This window comes from Mycetomoellerius zeteki, unplaced genomic scaffold, assembly GCF_001594055.1.
Source record: "Mycetomoellerius zeteki isolate Tzet28-1 unplaced genomic scaffold, Tzet1.0 scaffold105, whole genome shotgun sequence".
Lineage (NCBI taxonomy): Eukaryota > Metazoa > Arthropoda > Insecta > Hymenoptera > Formicidae > Mycetomoellerius > Mycetomoellerius zeteki.
Genome location: NW_017255965.1, coordinates 1,203,909 through 1,231,168, shown reverse-complemented (window position 1 = coordinate 1,231,168; position 27,260 = coordinate 1,203,909). Strand labels below are relative to the sequence as shown.

At 35.9% G+C, this 27,260-nt stretch overlaps 1 protein-coding gene across 1 annotated transcript; it reads left to right on the top strand.

Annotated features, from left to right (window-relative positions):
* The first annotated feature begins 98 nt into the window (after positions 1 to 98).
* On the top strand, positions 99 to 24,783 carry LOC108721576 (protein kinase C-binding protein NELL1). The gene is made up of 13 exons (XM_018446198.1): positions 99 to 279; positions 7,792 to 7,942; positions 9,226 to 9,508; positions 9,760 to 9,915; positions 11,125 to 11,347; positions 11,798 to 11,989; positions 12,696 to 12,818; positions 13,582 to 13,842; positions 14,594 to 14,974; positions 15,099 to 15,358; positions 15,578 to 15,820; positions 19,109 to 19,129; positions 23,549 to 24,783. Exons 1-13 carry the CDS (start codon positions 99 to 101, stop codon positions 24,320 to 24,322), a joined length of 3,249 nt encoding a protein of 1,082 aa, XP_018301700.1. The 3' UTR covers positions 24,323 to 24,783.
* Positions 24,784 to 27,260: the final 2,477 nt, after the last annotated feature.

Below are 27,260 nucleotides of genomic sequence, written 5' to 3'. Positions count from 1 at the left end.
TTAATATTCTAAATAATAGTCAAATGACTGTTGTATGAATAATAAATAAATATTTTAAATTAATTGTTTCAGTGTCTGGAACGACGAAAGAGGAAGAGATGGGGATATCTTCGGTCACAGAAGGAACTACCGTAGTTCTCGGCGCGAAAACAAGGACAGGAAGCGATCCTGGAGGAGGTATAGATCTATTAGCAGCCCTGCAGCTTCATAATACTACTCGACAGGGCGTTACGCAGGTGCCGGGTCTGGTTAGAATGAGACCAGCCTATTATCTTCAGGGTAAGTCAACTTTGTTATTTTCGGTTTAATTCATCTTTCATGAAATCTTAAAAGAAAAATTATCGTGTAAACCAATGATGCGCAACTTGTAGCTCACCGACTTATATAGCTAAATATATAAAATTATATTTTCTATTTTATGCAAACTATATAAACATTGTGTCCAGAAAAAATTTATCTATTTCTAAAAATGGTCCTCTGAAAATAATCCTTAAAAAGATTGCGCGTCATTGATCTAGATGATTGATAAAAGAATTCTTGTAGAACAGTGATTTTTATTTTGAACGATATTCTGCAGAAAAGAATCACGCAACCATCGCTTGTTTTTCTTCTACGGATTTTAATTCAATTTCCCGCAAACAATTCTCAACAGGAAGTTATATTAGAAGTTAGAAGAGATACAATTTTAGAAATTTAACTCAAAATGTTAATATTTTAAGAACATACTCGAAATAGTAAGAAATGGATTAAAGCACGTTTGCAGTTACGCTTGTTGTATATTACTATACAGACGTAAAAGGAAATAAAGCCTTTTATACTTGATTTACACTCCTTCAAAGCTACAATAGATATTACACGATAAATCATAGCTCGTACACGAAGCTGCCACTTCGATAATGCTCTCTTAACCTGAATACTCCCTTAATTTGCATATCGCTAGGGCTTTCTTTATACGAGCGATTCTCCTCTCACTCCTCATATAACACATTGCAATTATTATGTCTCGTGAAGACGATGATTGCATTCTTTGAGTTATAACCCACGAAACTTATCTCCATCATATTCCACGAAACTTTGCGACGAAATTCGCCTCAAAAATTAAATTGAGAATATGAAAGATGATAAAATACATACGAAACAAATTATCTTGAAATACGAATTCTTATTGAAAATATTTCTGTGTCTGATTTTATATTGTAATATCATATTTTATACTGTGACATTATTTAAAAAAGTTTACGCATTTGTAATAACTTGAAAAATGTTGAATATATTTGTATATGTAGAGGAGAAGGTAGTATTATAGCACCAGTTACATTTTACACAATAACTTTATTATTGTCAATATTTAAATTTAAAACTTGACAATTACATTTATTAAAATGTTGTTGAATCGATTCTGGACTCAAAGTTACGAAATATTTATTACTTAGGATACTATTAATAAAAATGTGGCGACATTGCATAATGACTCTAAGAACAAAATGGATGGTAATGGACCTTTCATAAAAATAGCCTTAAAATATTAATTTAGAAAACAGTATTTGGTTACAAAATTAACAAAAAAGTAAAACATTTTAAAATGTATGCAAATAAATGTATATTACATACACATAATATCTGCATATAAACTGCTCAGTACTAAAAATCTCAATACTATAAAAATAGTACACATAAACTATAGATTAACAGTAGAGTTACAATCGATTATCAAATAATTATTTTGATATGAAAATCTCAAAAAGAAGTCGTGAGTAATCAATATCCATAGAATGTCACATTAACAAAATGCCATGGTATTGTTTAAATTTGCATAACTCAAAATATACATAGTCAAATAAAATGTTAAAATGGCAAATAACACACTCAACAATACATATATTCTTGTAAGAATATGCTCAAGTTTAAGAAAAATGAGGAAATAGGTGTAATTAAATGCTAAAGTGTACCTCAGAAACGTTTCGAAATACTTGAAAGTAAAAATGCGTTATAAGTGCTGGCTATTGGAAATTGGTAATATCAGCGTCATGGTGTAACGACGAGCTACTGAACTAATAATTCCATAAGTAATTATTAGGATTCGCTATGTAATAGCGGAGATATTAAGGGAGGCCACAATATATACATTGGCCATAATACCACCTTCTCCTCTACTTTCTAGATAAATTTCATGTATTTCGTACATTTAATATCATGTATATAGTCAGAAAATTTGTATTAAATTGAAGACATTTCATGTGGTCCATTCAAATTTTCGTGCTAATTAAATACAAGAATATATTTTGAAATAACATAAAAATAATACGTAAAAAAATTAACGCAAAAATATAACATTAACATAATTTATAAGCAAATTGTGGAAACACATTTCTCATTAATAAAATTAAAATTTATAATATATCAAATTACACATTTTGTTCAATTATTTTAGAATTTTAAAATACATTGTTTTTACGTTACTTGCTCATAAATTGTATTATTTTAGTATCAAGAAATTTTGTATATCAATTTAATACAAATATTCAAATAACATAAATTAACACTTAAATATGTTAAAAATTCACAGAGAAATTATAATAAGGACCGGTTTTAACACAAATACAAAGTGTGTTTCACTGTGTAGTACTGTAACGGATTGCAAGATTTAGGATTAATTTACAAGTCAATGAAGAATCTTGTACCAAAATTAGTTCTTTGAAAAATGATGAACGACAAGCAGCATTGCCTCTTGATGGATGCATGTTCCTCTCATTACACGACACTGGTTATGCAACATGCGATTAATCGATATTGCGAAAGGTCAGTTTGATAGCACCGCCTACGCGTCGTCTCTGCTCGCAGACGCCAAGAGGGTATTCCCCTATGACGAGTATCGATTCTTTCCTCGAATTTCAGGAAGTTGCCAATTTCACAGTATTTTCGGTAGTTAATAGATTCATTCTATTTGAAAATAGTACGCGGCTGATGTATAACGTAATAAATAATAATTATTAATTATTGTTACGTATTTTAATACTTAATTTTATACTTATTTTTGCACGTAACGCAGAATGTATACAAAGCTTTCTGAAATTGATCGCGCTCGAAGGAGTTAAACGATGTTCCTGTTAAATAGGCGACCCTTCACATCGACGAGCACATCGTCTATTCAACCCCGTAACATGGTGTATCCAATTATACTGGGGCATCCCCGCGCCCTTCGGCGACGGATGGTGTCCAAGCCACGTGGGTGTGTGGGCGGCAGTGCAACGGCCGCGGAAAGCGGGCCTGGAAGCAGGGGGGGTTGAAGTGCTGTGGGAGTAGAGTTTCCCCGAAAGAAATTTCAATTACACCGACGCCCTTCTTCGAGCTGCACCCTCACAGGGTGCTTTCGTGGAAGTTAGGCAAAGACTCTTCGTGGTTCGCAACATCGAGAATGTAAGGGGAAGTCCTTTTTTTGTTCTTCATATCGTCTGCGAGTCCTCGACGCTCCTACTCCTGCTCTTCAGCTGTTTCTTTCCATTCACTCTTGCACGCACAATTCTCTGTCCCCCTCCCCTCCCCCCACAAATTAGAGCTACCAGAAATAATCGTAATATAGTTTCTTTTCCGTGTCCACGCCGCAAATATTTGCTTTAATTCCCCTGAAGTCTTATTATCTGATTCAAAAGCTGACGAGCGATAAAAGACGAATATTTATATCGCAATTTAAGAATAATAATTTAACTCTTTAGTTATAAATTTTAGTAATAAATGAGATGAGATTGATATTTTAATAGAGATAAAAACATCCTGTCGAAGATAAAAGCAAAATTATTTGAATTATCTTATTTAAATGAACTTGAAAAACGTTTATACTAATATATAATGCTCTTAATGATCAATAAAAGTTTACAAAAAATTGAAATATTAATTACTCAAAAAATTGCAATATTAATAATATATATATATATATATATTCAGTTCTATGATTCATAATTATAAATCGATTTATTGCAAAATAGATCAAGTTTCTGAAAATAAAATCTTCATTTTGTCTACTGAAAACAAATTGACAGCAACGAAGAAATATTCGCCCTATTTCCTGTACATCTTTATTATTTTTCGCTGTCGCATGCTTTAAGCCTCTCACCCCATTTCGATTATTCTGGATGGACACACAGGGAAGAGAAATTTCTTTGGGATTAGATTTATCTCGAATGGACCGTTGGATCTTAACAAGTATTTGCCGCAGGACAAAGGACGAAAATGATATACAGCGACACGTGTCAGAGTTTTCTCTGAACTTAGAAAATAGGATCTATCGACCCTCTTTTGTGCTGCTTGGATAAGGGGCAGTACACGATTTGATGATTTCGGCAATTCGATTGAAGCAAAACCACGAGATTCTGACACGAATCCTCCTATCTTATTTATCACCAAGCTCGCAGAGCTTTTTATTAACTGTTCTTTGTGGTATTCCAAACAAAATAATGTTTCGCAGCAATAAATATTTCTCTTTGATCATTTAATTTTCGCGGTTTGTGAATTAAAACATAGATGAGAGAGAAAAAAGAGAAAGAGAAAGATAGAGTACAAGAGAGATTTAATCGTTATATAAATATTTTACGATGCTATTATAAATTGATCAAATCGAGACACGCGAATTTTGCGTTGTCACGTTTAGACAATATGTCTATTATCGATTGCTTGTAACTTTTATAGGTTGCCCCGATTTATAAATGAATGATATTATATTAATGAGATAATAATATAAAAGTTTCGTTATATAAATGATATTAAAGGGTCGAATATTTACTATTAATTTATGACTTTTAATTCAAAGGAGAAAATAAACGTTTTCTAACATTATGATAACTCAACTTGAATATCAGAGAAAAGAAATATAGAAACATCAAAATTACTTCATTTTTTAATTTATCAAATTTTATTGAAATTGGAAACGGGAAACTTTTTAACGTTGTTCTACGTAAGCATTTCGAATGCTTTGCTTATTCCCACAACGCATAAATATATAAAGGGTAAATAACCCTGACTAACTACCCCACAGGAAACGATCATTTTTCCGCTGCTCGAAACTGCAGCCAGTCTTCGCGTAGCGAAAACAAAATTTCACGGTCAAATTATGGTTTCTGTCCGTGTCAGCTCGAGTGCAAGGGTTGGCTCGTGCGTGCCAATTCGCGCGGAACGATTTTCTTCGAGACGAGCGAGCAGCGCTCGGTAGGGGTGTTTTCTCGCTGGTCGGCCTACCTTTCTCCTTCGCTCGCCTAGACCGGTGGTATTACATTATAATTAAGCGTGCGCGTACGTAATTGCTCGACGACGTCGTAGCCGCAGATCGGCGGCCCCGAGGCCCGTCGTCGTAGGTGGCGAGACCCACGCGCAAAAAGGCACCGACGTTTTATTATCGGTCGGGTGTCCGGTTACTCTGTGTACACCGGCGCTGTATCTGAAATTCGAAGCACACTTTGCGTCGCGAGAAGCCAGCCAGCGGCACTGCGCTGCATTTTACACACGGCAGCCGTGTAATGAGGTGTCCCTTATTTGGATAGGATCCTTTTTCATTAAAAAAAAAAACCAAGCATTTCGCCGCGTTAAAATGAGAAATAGACCGTTGAATCTTCATCTATAAAATAAAGGCAAAAGTCGAGAAGAAATTATTTTGAAAATTGTAATATAAATCTGTGTGGATTTATTTGATAAATCGACGGTAAGATTTAAAGTTTAACTGTTAGATTTAATTCTACACGCAGATGCAATTTAATTAAAAAAAAAAAAAGAGATGAAGTTAGTGAATTTAAAATCCCAATTCCGAAAGATATTTTCTATTACATTCATCCTATGATTATATGTGCGCAGCTGCGGGATTTCTCGTTTGTACGTGACACATTACACGATTCGCTTAATGACGATGATATTGAAACCACGATAGACGGATAGTAGGATTGTCGATTGCAGTGGCTTAGTTGCGGTGTAATTTGCCAAATGGCCGTATTAATCTGTCTAATGGATAGCTACTCGAACAAGCAGCAACCATTCGGACGCGACGTGTTAATTGAATATGCAATACAAAGTATAGCTATGATCGATTTGCACATCACGAGCTTCAGTAATAATAGAATTATACGTTACAATTATACGTTATAATTATATGTTATAATTTGTATCCACGAGAAGAAATAGAACTTGTAATGTCTGTTAGATAAGCTATTTCTATTACATATCTATTAAACATAAATTTTTTTAACCCTTTAAATATTTAATATGTAAATTGCATTCTGAGATCTTTTAAAACGCAAATTATTTATGATGAATGAAATACTTTATAAGTTTATAATATTCTCATTCATCATATAATTATATATAAAATGAATATATTATATTTAATTAAATAATTAAATTACGTTGATCTTAATCGTGCCTGTAATAAATATAATCATATATTGTAGCTTTCTACTATTATTAACTCATGTAAATTGTATGAAACGATATTAAAATAACGATTATAAAAAGGGATTATATATTGATAGAATATTTTGCTTGCTGACCACTTGTGATTCCGCTATCGGATTGTTTATTTCATTAAATGTGTTTTCGTGAACAGAAATTTAGATCCAAAAGTTACAAACAATAAAATTTTCGCGTCAATACGATTACGTAATGGTTGCGCAGAGAATCTGCGACCAACTACTCTCCAAAAATTCGAGGTGGCCTACATCGCTATACTCTAATCTCCATCGACGAGTCGATAGTTCAGTTCTCGCATTACTGCAGCCAGTAAACGATTGTTCCGTTTTAACACATGACATTTTACGTAATAAAAGTGTTGTTATTTCACTACTTCGTGGATGGAATTCTCTTGCTATTTACTTCGTTACTTATTGACGCTAAAGAAAATATGGCATAACAAAAAGTAAAATTTTTTGGCATAACAAAAAGTAAAAGGAAAATTTTAAAATTTTCTCGATACTATGAAAAAAATATATACCGAATAAATTGAGACTGAATAATTAATTAAATATATATTATTATTACTCATACACAACACTTTGGTGAACATTTAAATTTCAAATTAAGTGAAAATTAATAAGAAAAGTATTAAGTTGAAAAAAGATATTATTATATAGACAGTATTTTATATATTTCTGTCCAAGAAGATATTTGTTTATTGTTAAAGAGCGGTATCATATAATTAATTCTTAGCATTGAACTCGCTATACTACATGAATAATGCACACTCTCTGTCAATAAATTCCAAAGTGAATAAAATTACAAATATGCAACTTCGACTAAAACATTTTCCAAGAACCCATATATTCTTGGTTAATTCTTCATTTTTTAATATCGCCCCTTTCACTATGCGACTGAGAAGCATATCTTCTGCCATAATATTGCCTCGTAAATAATGGTCGCTCACTGTGCTCTAAATTCAAGGCAGACCGCTTTCTGGAAGGTTCAACCTTACCTGAAAGTAGCCAGGTTAAAAATTCAAATCAGCTCCGCATCGATTTCAAGCACGGCATGCGACAGGCCTTCCTACAGACCGCTAGATTACATTCAACATCCAAAAATCCTTATATGTACGTGTCTAATGATGTAAAAGCTATACAGTACACTTTTATATCCTCGTTTGAATATGTTTAATTGGGGCACAGGCTGGAACTTGAAAATTCTAGAAGGAATTGAATATGTTAGATACACGGATTTCTATGAGAAAAGTGCTGTATAAAATATACAGTTTAAGAATTGCGGAGCACAGTCAGCCGTGTATTCCGTCTTGCCGCACTGATCATTGTGTTTTACTACTTCCAGGCGAGGAGAGGGAGCTCCGACTGAACGAAGAGAACTTCGAACGGGCGGCCGCGCTACTCCGGCGGGTTCCGGAATTCACTATAGCAGCCGCGCTGCGTCAAGAGGAGGCCAATTCTGGGACGATCTTCGCCTTTGCACACGGGAACAATAGGTACGAAATACTGAAAAATTCCTTCCCATTCACTCCGCAATACTTAGCAATGTCGTTTGAGAATTTCGGATTTGAAACAAATTACGAGTTGCGACCTATTTCAAACACTAAGGCACACAAAAAAAACTTAAACAGTAAAACGTAAGCAATAAGCGAATTGACCAATCACAATAGAGTTCGTAAGACTATAACGTAAGCAATAGCCAATCCAACATGTTGATTTCCTTACTGCTTACGTCTTGCTGCCTTAAATTTTTTGTGTGCCATAGCCCTAAGAATGTTATAAACCGCTTGGGGGAGAGAAATCATTTGGACATATTATTTAATAAAATATATCACAAAATATATATAGATTATTAGAAATTACAAGTGAAATACGACATATCTTTCACGAATAACTGTGGAATATTCTGCATTTTACGATTTGATGACATCATACCCTAATGCATGCAGCACAATAATTCCGTTGTCGTTTATATTTGAAATAATGATGTCTACATTATACTCGGTACACATAACTAGGATAAAGAATTATTACCCACTCGACAATAAAATGCTTTTACTGTTGAATAATATCGTAGTGGCAAGATTGTCAGGCAACAATTGCACATATGCATTTTGTTTCTCGTCTGGTCGCTTTATTAAAAATTGCTTCTCAGCTTTATAACTTTGTATACATCGGCTATAAAAGAAGTTAGTATGTCAATTGTCGAGCGAGAGTGAAGGAGCACTCAGCTTAATATTGCATCCTTCGTCAGTACTTCGATAATGCGATCTACCTGTTTTCGCCTAGCTGACACAAATTGGATAGACTTACGCTCGTATATATTGCATGGCATACATAAACGTGCCGCAACTATGACTAATATAGAACTCAATAAGCTTCTTAAAGGCCAATAAATTTCTTAAAACCTAATTACGCGTTGCCTTAACTACAGCTCATTAGTGGCGATAACTAATTTAAATGTCTTACGACACGTAAATCTAGATTATAACATAAATTAGAATAACGCTCTTAATGAAATTTCAGAATTATTATTGTAATTATTATGATATTAATAATAAAGTAATAAACCAGAAAGAGAGTTCATAATAGGTATCAAATGGTATTAAAAGACGTAACTATAAAAAAAATACTTAAGTTTATAGTTATTTATTCTAGTTTAAGATAATAACATTTAATATATATCATATATCACATTTTATGACAGCTTTAGATTAAATCCTGGATAGTCATGAAAATCTAATTGAATCGGCAATAAATAGAATGCAATGTGCATCAGGTACTTGGAGCTGCAGAGCAGCGGACGCAAGGACGAGCTTCGACTTCATTATGTATCGCGCCGCGACGGAACCGTACACGTCGAGGCGTTTCCTTTCCGATTAGCCGATGGCGCCTGGCACAGGGTCGCCCTGAGCATAAGCGGCTCGCAGGTCGAGCTGCTAGTCGATTGTCACCCTTTGTACAGGCGATTACTGAGACCTGGTCCACCCGATACCAATTTCACCCTGCCGCAGCTCCAGCTCTGGGTAGGACAGAGGAATGTCAGGCACTTTCTCTTCAAGGTGAAGCCGCACGTTTTACTACAGTATAAGTCTTCCCATATTGTTTTCTATTTCTTTTCTATTTAAAGTCAATCAATACTAATTAATCATAAAATTGGAATACTAGAATAAAATTAGGATTTATTCTGTTAATTTAATTTTTATCAATAACAACATAACTAGATTTTTGTTTGATTTAATTGAAACATATTTCTCATAATATTCACACACGATAATTTCACTAAGCTTTCTATATCATTCTCGTATTACAGGGTGCTTTACAGGACGTCAAGTTAATAGCAGGACCTCACGGTTATCTTTCCCAGTGTCCTCAGCTCGACTCATCTTGTCCCACTTGCGGTCAATTTTCGATATTACAGAATACTGTGGAACAACTGATGCACAATCTCAATGAATTGTCTCGTAGGGTGAGTAATTTGTACGTTTACAGAGACTTATGTCGAAGCTATCAGATTTGATCAATATAAATTAAATGTAAATTATATAGGTGTGCGTGTATGTATTGCTATAATTTTATAGGGTAAATGTCCCAGTTACTGTCGCTTTAAGCATATAGTGGTAATTGAGATGCTTATTTCGAAGCTTTTAAGATGTATAATAGACATCACTTTTTTTATTATATTCAAGTAGAAACTTTAATATATAGTACACTAAATAAAAGCAACAAGCTCGAAAATTATCTATTTATTTAAATATAGTGAAAAAAACAATATGTGAGATATTGAACGTATTACTGCCAGCCTTTGTCCAAATACTGTCCCCTCAATTACTGTCACATGTACTTAATACTGTTTCCCTATTTACTGCCCGTGTACCAAATTCTGCCACCCAATTACTGCACAGTAACAAAATATATACATTAATCATTATACAGATAACAGAGAAGAAAATATTTTTCAAGTATTACTATTTAGTGATGCCTGATAGTAATATTTATCACATCGTTTTACACTAAGAATACCTACCTAGGTAACCAAAAACGTCAATGTTGTATGATAATAACTAGCACATCGGTACATATTCACTCATAACAGGACTCATTTACTGCCGGCAGTAATGCAAGCAAACCTTAAATAATTGTTCCTAATGCTACCATCACTTTTTTATACTTATTTTATTAAAATATCATTTAAACATTATCATAAAATTACTTTAATACATATAAAAAAGTGAAAATACCACGTTTGTTTGCACTTTCAAATCATGCACTTCTAATTAGAAGATCATGGAGTTTGTATCTTCATTCCTTAATTTCTTTAATTATTTTATAAATATAAAACATATCGAATATCTTATACAGTTGTGCTTATATTTATATGACAGTTATAGTTTAACATTAAGAATACTCTTAATGTATAACGATCTCATACTTTTATATAAATGCCCCAATTAAAAAAAGCGGCAATAATTGGGACACTGGCAGTAAATTGGCAGACATTTACCCTAGTGTAATTATATACGGAATGTTCTTTACAGTTTATATTTAATGTTTATTTACAGACTGTTCTTCAGTAATCATCAACTTTTTAGGAATTATTCTCGTAGTAAACACATTGCTGCCTTTTATCAATAAAATATAAATAAGGCAAATTATTCATGGATATCCTTCCTTTCAGCTAGCCGCTGCAGAGGGCAGGATAAGTAAAGTGGAGGAGTGCGAGTGCCAAAAGTCCTGTAGGGTGAATGGTACTATCCACGATGACGGTGAATCGTGGTCAAAGGGTTGTCAACATTGTTCCTGTCTCCACGGCGAGGTCGAGTGTAAACCTACGTTATGCACTCCGGTCATTTGCAAGAATCCCATCATTCCTGAGGGACAATGTTGCCCGATTTGTCTCAGTAAGTGACATATTATACTCTTATTTTCCTCACCCCTTCATATCACAATTCACAATGTATTCCTAACACTCCATGATTTATGATAATATTTAACAAAAAAAAGCTTCTATTAAACCATTGATTTCTAAACCATTAACTTTAAAGCTTTGGCAAGACTCTAAGATTCATAACATCTAGGATTCTTGTCGTCTTTTGCTCAGCGCACTGTACAGCTTATCATTCATATTCCATACATTTCTTGCTTTTGAAACATAGCATAAATTCTTAGCACCTTGGAGAGAATAACTCTTTCGATTATTCTAATATAGCGTCGCTTTTACGCGAATCTACTCCTTTACTTTCACGCATGCAACTGACCGATTAGCTGACGTAGCGTGTTTCGCGTTCAGTCGTCCGCTTCCGTCTCGTGCCTCACGTTACTTATCTCGCCATTCATATTCGCCTTCACAGGACAATGTTACTTGCATGGCGAAATTTACGATCACGGCGAGAGGGTCTCGCCGAAGCAGTGCGTCGAGTGTAACTGCTACGACGGTAGCTTCACCTGCACGAGAATCGACACTGATACCAAATGCCCACCACTGCCGTGTCCACCCAGTGAGCAACTCAGCGTGGCAGAGGAATGCTGCAAATTTTGCCCAGGTACGTTTTCACGTTTGGAAAGCTATACGCGATAATAAATATTAACGATGTAAATTCATGATATTTTCAAAACAAATGACAAGACATTTGAGATTTTATAGATATATATCAGAGAGATATAAGTTGGTTGTAAAGAGCCAGTTGATAGTTTCGTCAACAGAGTATCTTTCTTATGACACAAACTTTCGTTGTAAAAATAAGAGAATATTATACAATTTTCAGACATTAAAATTTAGCGGATTTTGAAATTGTAAATAACGCATGTTATAATATCGGGGTTGCAAGAATGAGATAAGCATGAAAAAATAATAAAGCTTTTCAAAACAGCAAAGAAAGCGCAATTCGCATAACTTGCGTATCACTAACTCTAACCCCCTCATGCATGGAATTTCTTTTCTGGCGACTTTCAAGTCTTCTCCCTTTCTGCTGATCTTAAATAAATACACATATATCATATCATACTCATCATAAACCAACAGTTATATTAAGAGAAATATTTATATTAGTTTAAATAGAATAAGGTAACTTTAATTTATGAGAGTTTGTTACTCTCTGTTATCTAATTAATTTACTACTAGTACAATGTCCATTACGTATGGGAGGGTTACCGATGTCAAATCGAGCGACAATCTTCTGTCTAAAACCGCTAGATCGCTAATTGAATCGTCTAACCTCCGTATTTGCATGGCTAACCCAATTTAACCAGGGGTGGACTACTGCGCGAAGGGCCACAAGTGTCATACTAACGCGTCCTGCCTGAATCTCCAGACGACTTACGCCTGCCATTGCGATATCGGTTTCCAGGGGGAAACTGGTCTTAACTGTCACGGTATCTAACCCTTACCTAACTTACTTATAATTAATCGTGCGTGAAGTATATTCGCCGGACTTGTCGGATTTAACCTCCAGACACAATGCGAGGAAATAGCGATAGCGATAGAAATTACACGATTTCAACCTATCAGAAACTGTGTAATTCGGTGTATCCGATTTCTGATAGATTGAAATCGTGTTATTCTATCGCTATCGCTATTCTCTCGCATTGTATCTGGGGCTTCATTCTCGTGTAAAAAGCATGCACGAACTTAATGTTGCTAAAATTATTGCATTCAGCTTTTATCTGGTTTTAATTGAAAATGAATGTTTAAAAATTCTATTTTGTGCTTTTAATAATATGTAATTTACTTCATCTATTTTTGCTAATTAAATTAATAAATGAATTTAAAGATGAATTTAGTGTTTTTTAAGACGAATCATTATATTTTTCGTCGCTATTTAAAATTTTTTATATTTTATAAAACATGGTATATTGAATATTCCTCAGCATCATTATTTTACAGTAAAATATTAAATATAATTATAATTTGTTTCATATAAATTTTATAAAATAATTCTTGTATAAAAGAAAGTACTTGCTATAATATTAAATAAAAATTCGTTATTTTTTTCTTTAACGTCTTATTTTATTTAGAAATTTCATTTCACTTACACGAATCTTTTTTTTTAATGTGATAAGTTAAATACGAGCATTCGTACTACTTCGTTGATTATATGATCAATGACATATTTTTCTTTTCGTCTCGGTCACTCAGACGTGGACGAATGCAAGCAGCAAGGTGGATCGAACGGTCACTACTGCAACGCGAACACGAAATGCGTCAACGTGATCGGCTCTTACACGTGCGAGTGTCTTCCGGGTTACTATAGAATGGACAAGTTCAACTGTGCCGAGCTAGACGAGTGCGCGACTGGTCAGCACTTATGTGACGAGCACGCCACATGTGTGAACACTAACGGTAGCTACTACTGCATCTGCAAGGACGGCTATACCGGCGACGGTTTCACATGCAAACGTACAGTATATCGCCTTTATGTATCGATGGAACATATTTTAATGAGTAATTTCTTAATATTCAAAGCGACAACTCACAATATTATTCTGAGACTTTTCTTGGGTCCATTTTAATAATTTTATTAAACAACGAAAAAAAATTATTATGTAATAAAATGCAAAGATAATAATTTTTATTATTGAAATTTATATTAATTTGAATTAATCTCTAATCTAATTAAATGTTTACCATTTTACAAACGAATTTATATATAGTTGTGAGCAATTTATGAAGCAATTTATGAACCGACTGAGTGAACATGCCACTCTATTAAATTGTTGAAAGTAGAAAAGAATTCGAACACATCTTCTTTATTGAAACGTTCATTCTCCGAGCGAGTGTGTACACAAACAATCGCAACGAGATATTTTCATTCCATCAACAAGTAAAATGGTAAAAGTAGATTTACTAAAGTGAAAAATGTTTATTTTTCTCTAACATATCCTTTCGCAAAAATTACGAAAAAATGAAAAGATATTCTCATCGCTCTTTAAGACTGATTAATCAACTTTTTTGTTCTCAGAGAGAGAATTAATTGCACAAAAAGATTATTTTTAAACTAACGATAATAAAATTGCATTGAATTGTATTAAAAATAAAATCTTTTAATTTAAATTTTATGAAAATATAGGATAGAAGATAATCGCAGTATCTTCATTTTTTAAAGTAAAAAAGTCTGAATATGAAGTAAAACTGTATTTTTTCTTTCCAGCTGTGTGCAATCAGACTTGCCAGAATGGTGGCGAATGCGTGGCACCCGGAAGGTGCTCCTGTCGACGCGGTTACATCGGCAATAGTTGTGAACTCGACCTGGATGAGTGTGCCAGCGATCTGCATCGATGTCATCAATCGTCCACGTGTTTCAATATGCCCGGCTGGTATTACTGCCGGTGCAAGCCTGGCTACAGGAGCGCCCTGCATGAGAGCACTCAGGGCACGCAATGCGTCGATATCGATGAGTGCAACGATCTAACGATCGAGAGGAGGCACACGTGTCATCCTACCGCAAAATGCGTCAACACCGAGGGCGGCTATGAGTGCGTGTGCCCACCGGCGAAGGACCTGGAAGAGTCCGGAAAAGAATGCAGACTCAGTGAGTTCACTCGTCGCGTCTACAATCAAGACATTCGTCTCTTAGAGTAAAACTGCTCGAGAATTGTATGGAGAATTGTACGAAGAATACAAACAATTGTTACACTATTATACTATAATTTTAGGTTGCTGGTTCGAAGACCGGGAAGTCAACAACGGTGACACGTTGGCACCGTCCGGAAATCCTTGCAGGAGATGCACATGTCAAGACGGCGTGATCACTTGCAAGGATCCCGTATGTGATTGCAGCGCACCGGGAAGCCACAGGGACAAGTGTTGTCCTCAATGTAATCCCGCTGCGTCCTGTAGGCATCAAGAGCTCCATCACCTAGTCTTCAGAAGCGGAGAACGTTGGATATACCAATGTCAGACTTGCGAGTGCCTGGTAATAAACGTGTCCGAATTACGATATATATCTGTCCGGACGACAGACTTGTGAATAGTATAAACGAACTATATATATAAGAATATTTTAAGCAACTGATCTATTCAGATCACAAACCTCATATCGTAGTTCCATACGTGAAAATGTGATTTTTTTGGGAAAAAAAAGTATATAGTTTGATTTTGAATTTTCTACGAATTATCATACGGTCTTTTGTAGTACGGCGAAATAGACTGCTGGCAGATGGAGTGTCCACCGGTGACCTGCTCGAATCCCGTGACCGAGGAGGGCGATTGTTGTCCGCGCTGCGAGGATGATCCCTGCGCTCGTGAGGTGTTGGTGAACGGCACCTCGTTCACGGTTCCTAGTCGTCCCCGGCCGTGCAGCTACGCCGGCATCGTCCACGACAGCGGCAGCTCCTGGCAGGATCCCCACGACAAATGCACCACGTGCGAGTGCAAGGTAAGAAGAAGGATCGGACGTGTTACGTCGCAGGACCTGCGATCGCCGGTCTTTGACCTGATCTCATGTGAGATTCGAAGGATACGATTAGGATAAAGGGGGGGATTCGCCGGAGAAGGACGTCATGGGCACGGAAGACGTGAGGATGGTCGCCGCAGAATCTGCTGAGTCCTTTCCACATTCCCATAAATTTTTAACAGCGTTCTATTTAATTTCAGTAATATAAAATATGTTGTACGGCGCACAATAACAATTTTTTTACGTGCGCTTAATAAGATAATGTATCTATGTATTTTTTCATGCCTTCCAAGTAATTGTGACTGTGCAAGGAGATTATTCCAGTCATAAACAAAATATTTGGTGACGTATTTTCTCGATTTTGAATTATTAACAACGCAACAATGTTACATAATGAAAACACTGAAATGCAGATCATCCTAACGAGATCTTGGTACCCATCACACTCACTTCTCTTGCGAATTCAAGAGCTCAAGGTCAGTAAATGAAAGGAAATATTGCCTCAATTTAGCCGTGGATCTGTCATGTGCCTATTCAATTGCGCTCGCTGTATTATGCCGATGTAAGATGCAAGAAAATCGCTGTGCAGGCGTCCACCGAATATGTATACGTACATGGCGGAATATCAATACGCGCAAATCGTATCAATTTCATTTTCGTTCGTTTCATATTAGATTTCTTCCACGGCGATAATTAGCATTCATTTTATCATCATCATCGTTGCCATTTTCATATAGATTATTTTTTACTCTAACACTAACGTATTTAAACAAAATCACTAAATTACATGTTAATTTTACGTATTATTATAATTTTTCTTAAGATGAAAAATTTCTTGCAAAAACATATTCAAAGATCAATTTTACTTCAATTACCGAATCATAAATACTCGAACGTTTTACAGTCCGTTATATTATTTTATAAAATTTTCACCTTCTTAACATTCGATCAAACTGTGCGCCTTACAAACATAAAATTATCATACACACAAGCATCTATTTATCATTTTACTTTTACTCGCTCTTTTTACTCTCTGTCTGTCTGTTTTACTTGTCGTCAGTAGGTAATCCTCGAATAGTACAAGGTACATACTGACTGTCCTCTTTTTTTTTTCGTGCAGTATGCCGTTTATTTTTGCGGTGTGTATTAACGCGAATCGATTTTGCAAAGCTGAACGCTAAAATTTTATTAACCGTATGCCGAGAAAAGAAGAATAATGTTTATGTTGAAATCTAACTTCTCATTTGCATGAATTTAACTAATCAATTGAACTAAAACTATTCATAAAAGCTTCAGTTTTGTATTTCGCAAAAAATTTGTACAATATAATATAAAAATATATATGATATCATATCATTTATAATCAAACAATTTATCTATTTATTTATCTATTCTTTGAATTTTTTATTCGATTGAACCGTTACATTATCCATTATTATTATAATATATATATATAATTGTTAATTTATAATCAATATTATCTTCTCTCTCGGCGTACACTAATGCGTCGTGCTAGCCTTGTCATTATACGATTTAAGCGCTGTACTCACCAATGTAAATTATTCAAACGTCATAGTTTTATACATTATTAGACACATCCAGGGGCGTCCCCAAGCTAGCCTAAGATAAATGTTATTTGTTTTTCAATGCCTGCCTTGCACGTGGCAGCGTTCGTCGTATGTTTCTCCTTGTAAAAGGAAAAATATATAGGTAGCTTAGATTTTTTAATTAAATCTTAGATCTTTTTTAGATTACAAAGTGATTGTCTCCTTCTAAATCCGTTCAAGTCTTTATACTAGAAAACATTAAAAATTTATTTAATTCCTTTTTAATATTCCTTTTTAATGTCCTTTTCTACAAAAAAAAGACTGAAATTATCAGTATCTTATTAGCGAAATGTAAAGAAAAATGCTGCAATTAATTGGGCGTAATCAGATATTGGACAGATGTAATCAGATATCTAGAAGAGCATGGTTCGCAAAATAATTTCTTTCTAATGAAAAAATATTACTCTTCATGTGTGTGGAAATTGTAGATATGGGATACGATTGAATACTGCCACGGCCGCGAGAATCCCGATTCGTATATACGTCAATCTTAGAAGAAAACTCTGAATTTCGAGAAAGCTCATTATTTCGCTTCTTTGCCAAGTGCTTCGCTCTCGTCATTGTCATTATCCTATTGTCATCCTAAATATGAGACAAGATATTTGTATCTCAAAATTTTTCGCTTAACTTAGTTGCAGAAACTATAAAATAATAATGTTATATAGAGTTTGTGACGGATGATCATATCAATAATTTAACAATTTAGAATTTATATTGTTTATAAAATTTAGGAAATTCTAAGTTTGTACATATATATATACACGATGTTTCTATTTTTGAATGTATTTTCCATGAGGTTTGATTTTTTTTTAGATTTCATAATTAGGATGACGATGAAATAATATATATGATGTTTCATTCTTGTCGTTCTATCTTTCAGACTTTGAAAAGTGTTTGGAATCTCGAACTTTTCTTAATATAAATTGAACAAAATTTCTATTTAATTAAAATTCATTTAAAATTAATTAAAATCAGCTTCTTTGTTACGTTCGCGGCTTAATTTTCTAAAAGCTTTCAACAATAATTAATTTCCTAATCACCGTCATCAAAATATCTTAAATTCTCACTAATCTATAACTAAAAGATAACGTGGTAAATCCTAACATTACATTCATATACGCCAAAACGAGATTGAGCCGAGATCTCACGATCGCGCGTGCTTCGGGTCGGCCCTGCATGGATCATTTTATTAGTGTTTACCGCCCGGCAACGATTAATGTGAAATGGACCTGACCTCACAGTGATCGAGTGTGCACCACGACCTTGACCCCGTCGATCCGTTCCGCGATCTTCTGATCGCCGGTCGACGACAGTCTAGCATCGTGCCGCACGTTCAATCAAGAGCGGCGGCACGGTTTCATCAGTGGGTGACATTGGCAACGATTGGCCGGGGACCACCAGAATGGAATTCGACAGAGTGATTCCGCTGGCGCCTAGGCCAATCATATTAATCTTCTAAGCCGCGACGATCGCGAATGTGGATCGACGTGGCGCAGAGAAAGGTCCTGGTCACGTATAAGATAAATAGCGAGGGAGGGATATAGAAGGGGGAGTTGCGCCAGAGAAAACATTGTCTGCCTGAGACTATGCTATTGTAAATTAACCCCGCCATCTTGCCCGTGATGACTAACCTCATATAGCCTAACAATGGGTATCCTTGCAGGTGCCGTACTGCGCCCAATTGGTGAGCAATAGCGCGTGTTGTGTGCATCGGTAATCACGTCACTTCTACCTCACCTATAATCTCTACTACCTGCCTCTTCTCTTCTGTCTTTATTGTGTGCTGATTAATGTACTACGACTAACGGAGTGCTCGAGTGCTTTCTTAGACCCTTCTTCCCTATCTCTTCTCGTCTACTTACATAGTAATTCTGTCTTATTTTTTTGTTATTTCGAATATTTTATCTTTCCTGCTGCTTTTCACTTTTTTGAAGTTTCTATATTTCGCACCTTTGTTTGATATTTGTTAGTAGTTTTTCTTCTACTAATCCTTTTCTTCTTTTTTACATTCTACTTATTAGGACCATTATCACTACGTTAATCGCCGCACGTTGATCACCATCCATACAGCACAGAAGCTTGCGGAAACATTATTACAACGTTTATATATTATACTGCAATATTATTGAAACATTGCAATATTGTTGGAATGATTTGTGCTGTATGGACAGAAGCTTTATCACTATTCGACAATGTTGAAGAATATATAAATATATCACAAGCACGGGGCATGTGCATTTGGTCGTATTTGAAGGAAAGAGATTTGTTCTTAACGTGACGTTGACGATCTTCTAGATTTAAGGATGTATCTGAGATAGAATCGTTGACAAAACTCCTCCAAATTCGAAATATTTTCATAACTGCGCCAAACTTGTAGTAAATCTAGTGATAACTTATATAAATGATAGATAATACAATATATTTATTTTTTAAAAGTTATTTTTCACTTTTTCAATATTTTATTAACTTTATTTGTCATTTTTAAAACATTTCATTTTTCTTTAGAACATGAAATTTCTTACTTAATTAACACCATTATTTACCAGTGCAAAACGGAAAAAGTAATTGGAATATGGTTAAAAAAGATAAATATGCATTATTTAAACAATATAAATATATTATAGCAGAATATGGCAGAATATGCCATATTGAGCTATATATACGTACGCAAAATTGTTATGAATAATAATTTCTCTGAAACCGTATTGTAAAAATTAATCTAATTTTACAAAAAGTTCCAGTAATTTAGAATCTATACGAATAAAAAAAATTAAATTTTTGGTACCATTTCTTCAATACTTTTACTAATTACATTCGATAAAGTTGCGTTTCCTGTAAGAAAACGTTTCTTATACTTTTTAATACTTAAAATAAGTTATTAATTGGTCAGTACTAGTATTAAATTTTTATAATCATCATAATTAAAATAATAATTACTCTCTAATTACTCTCGGTTTAGTGAATCTATTTGAAATTTTTTTTAGTATATTACAGATAACAAAAGAAGAGTTTCCCGAAGTTTCATCAATTTGGTACTATTTTTGGAATAGCTCAGATACATCCTTAAGGGAATCCTAAAGCCGTCTGTATTACCGATTAAATCGTAATTTTGTATAACAAATACTTTTTTTCTTTTTCACAGATTCGAAAATCCTTTTCCAGAATTAAAGTATACGCATTAATACGTGTTTGTGAGGTGGAATTTATGCCGAGAACGACCAAAAATTTCGAAATTGATATATTTTTTACCATTTCTTAGTGTAACATGGCGTCTCAAGCTGTCAAGTCGTGACAACATTTGTTTGATACGAAAGTTTTGCAACCTGTACTTACGAAATAGTAATCCACAAACACGTAGTTTGCACGAACAAATAACGTCGAGTTCTTAGAATTAGACTTAGACGCTTTATCGCGACGAATTTGTTATACGAAAATTGACACGAATGTGCGACTGAATGTATCATAGGTGCGTAAGATATTTGTGTGGTAGTATATACAGATTAGAGACTCTTTAATCAGAGACTGGCCATAAGGATTTCGTCAAATTTCTCACTCTTCCACCAATAACGATGTGTATGCATGATGTATACACACCGCTATTGGTGGAAGAGTGAGAAATTTGACGAAATCCTTATGGCCAGTCTCTGATTAAAGGGTCTCTAATATAGACATGTCGATGCGCTGGAAAAACAGCGACATCTAGTGATTTTGTCGGAGTTTGAGCTTCGCTTTAGGATCCCCTTAAGAGTGTAGCAGAATTCAAATTAGTTTGACAGAATCTATGATATTTATGTATTCATTAAAAATTACTGACTATTTGACCTTTAACAGTTGCGACATTTGATAAGTACAACTATTGTACCATCATCCTGGGTTTATTTTACGATCAAACAGCTTACTTTTATTATCCCAATTGTATAGACGATTAATTAACGATGCCCATTCATTTGCATTCGCATTTCTGCTCTTTATCTGAAGGTCTTTACTTGAAATATTCACATTACTAAAAACAGCGTCTGCACGAAATAATTTGCATGTTTTTTATCGTTCAATATCGTATACAATAAATTCGTTGACGGATGGAACGAGAATACGACATATTAGGCCTATTCTTTTTGGCTGAACTTTTGCATCAGTTCATCTTTCTTCCTCTTCTTTCCTCCTGGAGAGAAAAAGAAGAAAGATGAACAATAAATGGCAATAGTTCAGCCAAAAAGAACAAGCCTTATTATCTTATCTCATCCTTGGAAAGATCAATTGCACGTTTTCGAAATTTGCATGCATTGACACACACTTCTTACATATTCTATACTCTCTCCCAATGTCGCGCACTACTTCCTCTCACTTTTCTCTCTTTCACCTTTTTTTTTATTTACGCACACTCCGAGACGCACGGTCGTTCATGCAAAAAGATAAAAGAGAAGGCGATTTCGGTCGGCAGATCTTTCTCATGTCGATCGAGGAGCATGGCGCACGGGGTGGCAGACATATGTAAGGGTGCAGCCACAATAGAAAGAATTAGGAGTAAAGAATAACGATTTTAACCTATCATCAGAAATTAAATACACCAGAATACATGGTTTCTGATAAGTTGACATCGTCATTCCTGATTCCTAATTTTTTATTCCTTCTATCGTGGCTGCACTCTACATACATATATTTACACACGCGCGCACGCGCGCGCGCGCGCACACACACAAAATGTGCACACAACACATACAGACTGCGTCTTGGATCCGCGATTTTGTTTGTTTGTACGTTTCTCTCTTTCTTCTTTTTTTTTATTTTTTAAAAGAGTCGTTGTCGCACCTAAGCCTCCACTGCACCCTCCTCTGATCTGCATTCGAGATTCGGTAGAAGCACCAAGAGGTCTCTTTCTTTCTCTGTATTGACTTATCAAGCACCGATTCTGGCAAGATAAAAGTGGCTCGCGCACAAAGATGCAAAATGCGAACAATAAAATACTAAGACTAACATAGAATCAAGCCATAATACTTAAAAGAATTAATCTTAGATTTTCTATTAGATTTTAAATGAAATTCCGTCACCAAAAAATATAGATATATTTAGAGAGTTGTAGAATATTATTTTCTATTAATGTGCATCATGTAAGTATTGTGCACATATGTATACGTCATAAAAGTATCCTGCCAGGATCGTAGCGGAAAGTAGTGGAAACTTAGAGATTTGTCGTCGGGTATCAAAGACATACTATGGAAATTCATTGTTTTGCCCCCTTTCGAATGTCAGCATGAGTGTCCTTACAGTTATTGTAATTGTGATCATGACTACTACAAATCGTCTTCTTAACTGAGAAAAAAGGGCGCCGCCAGTGCGGGTGCGAGGAACATCGCAAGGAAAGTTTCAAGAGAAGTAAAGCGGGGGTCGATTCTTGTGCACGTTGGTTTATTATCTCGCCACGGCGGAACTGATGCGGTATTGTTCTACGAAACAATGAATTACATACTATGGACACAAGTACCTGCCTCACTACAGGTTGGAAAGTCTTGGTGCACTGAGCAATAGATTGATTTCCGTTATATATTTTAATCCATTTATCATTAAAATATAAATTCTTTAATGTACATAACAAGAAGAAAAGTACATTAAATTATTAGCAAATTATTTATTAGCAAAAAATTGATAATAATCTGATCGACAAAATTTCTAATATTATAAAAGGTACAAGAAATGGGTTAATTATGTAACTTTTATGATTCAAACATTTTCTCTCTTTGTAAATTAGAATAGCAAAAATTTCGTTTTTAATTAAATAATAAATTAGTATAAGACGCCATGATATTCTATTACTGTGCAAAGAATAATTCTATATAGTAGTCAAGAAATATTCATTTTTATTCGGAGCACACGATCGGTTCACGATCGCAAAGCAACTTCATGCTCATGTCATTTCATATATTTGCCTTTTTCACTTTCAATATATCATTCTTATCACGGTACCGGTTCTCTCACGAATCATGTTCTCTCATGAATCATGCTGGCCAAGACTTTCCAATCCGAAATTGACAAACCAAGTCAATAATTATGAACGAAAAATTCTCTCCGCCGTGGCTAACCTAGTCTCCCACGAACCTCTTCGTAGGACGGGCAGCTTTGCTGCAGCTACGATTATGGCTGCGCTGGCGATTTGGGCGACAACAAACAGCAACGTTCTTCAATCGCTGTTCCTGAGCCTCTCATACGCCATCCACCGGACCATGCGGTCCAGTCGCTGGTCAACGGTGCACCGGAAGCAGCTCTACCAGCAGCGGTCACTGGCACACCCGGCACCACACGCACCATCACTTCCTCCATCGCGAGCACCACTTCTCCTGTCTCGTCGCCCTCGCACTACTCGTCATCCTCCAGTATCAGCAACGACAACCCTCATAATCTCAGGCAAGATCACGCAACGGGCTCGCACATTTTGGCCATGTCGCGAGCCCAGCAAAGAGACATGGCCTATCATGCCATCAGATCGCAACAATACCAGCAACAAGCGTCGTCGACTACGAGACACCAGCAGTTCATTGCAGGCTCGACGACGTCGTCAGCGGCATCAGAACGGTCCACGGCGCCGTCGACGACGACGACGACGACGACAACGAGAACGCCGTCTGCGACGTCCATCGGCGGCAGATCAACATCGTTGCGACGCGGCCAGCCATCGAATATCATCAATCACCACGGCGGTGCCGCCTCCGCCTTTTCCTCTTCCTCGTCATCATCATCGTCGACTCTCGCTGTGGTCTTGGCAACTTCAACGATCGAGGATCCCGCTCTACCGCTCGCGAACGTGCCCCCGCAAATCCGCCAGCTGGTCGGTCGCCGTCGCAAGGACAGCAGAAAGTCCGTTGTCCTTGATAGCGCTACTTGAGGGCCGTGGATCTAGAAGAAGATAGAAAAGAACGAACCCGACACATTTGGCAAGGCATTCCAGAAGGGAAACCCGAGGGATCTCCCATAGTCGTCCGACGCACGTTGCCTGTCTATTACATTATCGGCAAAAAAAGGGGAAATGAGATCGATAGTTAGTCGAAAAGGAGGTACGGGATCATTGGCGATGTAGGCGATGTTTGCGGAGGATCGATGCTACGAGGAAGATTTGTTCCTCTTTCTGGAGCCTGTTTTAGGAATTCGTCTGGCATTTCCGAGGTCAACGCCTCGTCAACGGAACTAAATCGACGATCGCATCACTGACCTCGATCCTAGTCCCACTAGGTTTCAGGTTCTTACGCTAAGATCAAAGTCGCTGATACTATCAAGTTCGTGTTGTTTGCAATCGAACTGTTTGCGGGTGAGATTACGTAGTCGCTATTGACATTCGGACCTAGAACAGTCGCGGGCCGGGCTTATGGCTGAGAGCGCGTACGCGTCCAGAACGTTCGCTTTTCCGCTTGAATTGCTCGCTCGAGCTGCGGTGACCTTCGCCTTTGGTCGCCGTCGCCAGATGAACGTCGAGGTGCTAATGATTCTTCGAAAGATAATCGGTGCGGAAATGACTTTTAAGATCAACATCAAGAGTTTACGCACGATGATCAGCTTACAAAATATTAAATATAACTAAATATACAATAAGTATTGAATACAACAGCATGTGGTTCTCTACCGAACTAAAAGTGCAGGTTAATCTGAATTGATTCCATTTGTAAATTTTGGCTAAAAGCGGTATTACTTGGATATTCACTTCTTACAAAACTTGTTTACGCTCTCTTAAACATTACAATATAACAAAAGAACTTTGTATTGTTGATACGAATGAATTAGAATTAATACATAAGTATCTAGATAAGAGTGAATGAGAGTTCACACATCAGAGAGTTGAAGGCTATATTTTTTGTGAATTTCATGAGGTGTGTCACGTAATATGCAATTTAAAAACGAATGAAATTTGCTTATAAATGATTTATTTTCCTTACACAACTATTATACTGCAACAATTGCAAAACTGTTAGGGGAAACTGTTTAGAGGAAACTTGTAATAAAATTGATACTGGTTATTAATTTGCGAATAAGAAGTATTGCATAATTTGCAATTTTCACGATTAGACCACACCAAACGTAAACAATGTACCATCATATTTTCATATAATCATCAAGATTGCGCATAAGCGCAATAAATAATTACGTAACGATATGAGTATCAAATAAGTATCATAAAATAATTGCGTGTAGCCAGAAAATTTCTAAATACTCCAAGCAGAAATATCTCGAATTCACACGAATTGATAGATTCGTAGTAACTATTTAACGATGTTGATTTTCGGCACCGATTGTCGATCGAAACTGTGTCGCGCGTCCTCCGTGGATCGAGCATCATTGAGCGAACCGAGGACGCAGATTCGCTTCCGCAGAAGAAGCTCCTTTCGCGTATTTGATTGAACAAGTAGCGCACAATATTTGGGCCTTATAAAGTAAATTGTTGATGTTCCGCTAAACCACATAAACATTTGTATGTATGTACGTAAACGACGGCAAAGCAGGGGCGATATATATGTTTGTCGTAAGGAATTGATCCCCGACGGAGGGGAGGACACACACAGAGTGATGTATATTATATGTATATATTATATATACATATATATATACACATATAATATACATATAAAAAAAGTAAACCATATGTATTATATTATACTATGTACTATATATGAGTAATTCCCGCGAATCGAAACTGAACGCACCGATTGTCAATCGTCAATGCCGATGACAACGCGGGTTGTCTCTATTACGCTAGAAATATCCACTACGGAGGATCATCTCGTGACAATATGAAACGATATGAGGCCCCGGAACATATACAATCATCGTAGCGTGCGTATCCGGCGATAAAAATAGTTACGCTTGTGCGAGAGAGTACGTTTAAGGATAATAGGGTAGACGCGATCCTTATATTCAACGAGAATTCAGTCTATCTTCTAAAGATTCGGCTCGATCCGATTCCCACGTTATCCTTAGTCATCCTGCAGGAGGCAGACCTATGCTCGATTCACGGCTGTCGAATGAGGTGTCGGAATGCGTCATCGAGAGACGGTGGCTTTATAACTCAGTGTGGCAATAAAAGATCTAGCATTGTTACATGGCAATCGTTCATCATTTAAGATACCGAATGAAGAGTAGTAGGTAATAATTAAATAAACGATTCGATTCTTATATCACAACACACACAGTTATAAAACAATTTCTGCGGAATATACAATTAATGTCAATTGAAAAAGCGAATTTTGTAGATGTATTGCATACTGTAGTTAAAAGGCCGTACCAAGGAAGATCAGATCCTTTCTGTCCTTAGACGAGGTCAAAATCAAATATGTCCGTTACTCCGACATTCTCAAACAACGGAAGGCTAAGCTAGACTTTTCCTACATCCATTTTGCGACCTTTGAAATGCGCGGAGTTGATGGATTTTAACCTCTTGTCTGCGTTGGATAATTAAGCTCTCTCGGTGCTAAGTTCCGCAGAAAGACTGTCGTTCTTCAGCATTTCGCCCGTTCGCAAACTGTGCATTTGTAATAGAGTTGGTTCTTGCAGAGTTAAACGTAAAGTAATTTTCGTAGCAAAACGCGCGTGCGTGAATTGAATTCACGATATAGATATACGATAAATATTCCCCTGAAAACTTAATTTGTTATCACTATTTATTTAATATAACGAATTATTGATAATTATAGAAAGCATAACGAGTCTCTGAAAATATTATTTGCGTTCTTTTCTTTTTTTCAGCAATTCGTCATTAATATGTTACTGACTGCCGCATCATTTTACGCATTCACAGATCTCAGAGCAATCAAAATCCGTCAGAGCCCTAAACACGG

What these genes read in the sequence shown, in the direction of transcription:
- LOC108721576 (XM_018446198.1), top strand. Translation starts at nt 99, where the DNA reads ATGGGGATATCTTCGGTCACAGAAGGAACTACCGTAGTTCTCGGCGCG. An exon ending in TTTGCACACGGGAACAATAG is followed by an intron (nt 7,943 to 9,225) that starts GTACGAAATACT and finishes AATGTGCATCAG; the next exon opens with GTACTTGGAGCTGCAGAGCA. An exon ending in ATGCTGCAAATTTTGCCCAG is followed by an intron (nt 11,990 to 12,695) that starts GTACGTTTTCAC and finishes CAATTTAACCAG; the next exon opens with GGGTGGACTACTGCGCGAAG.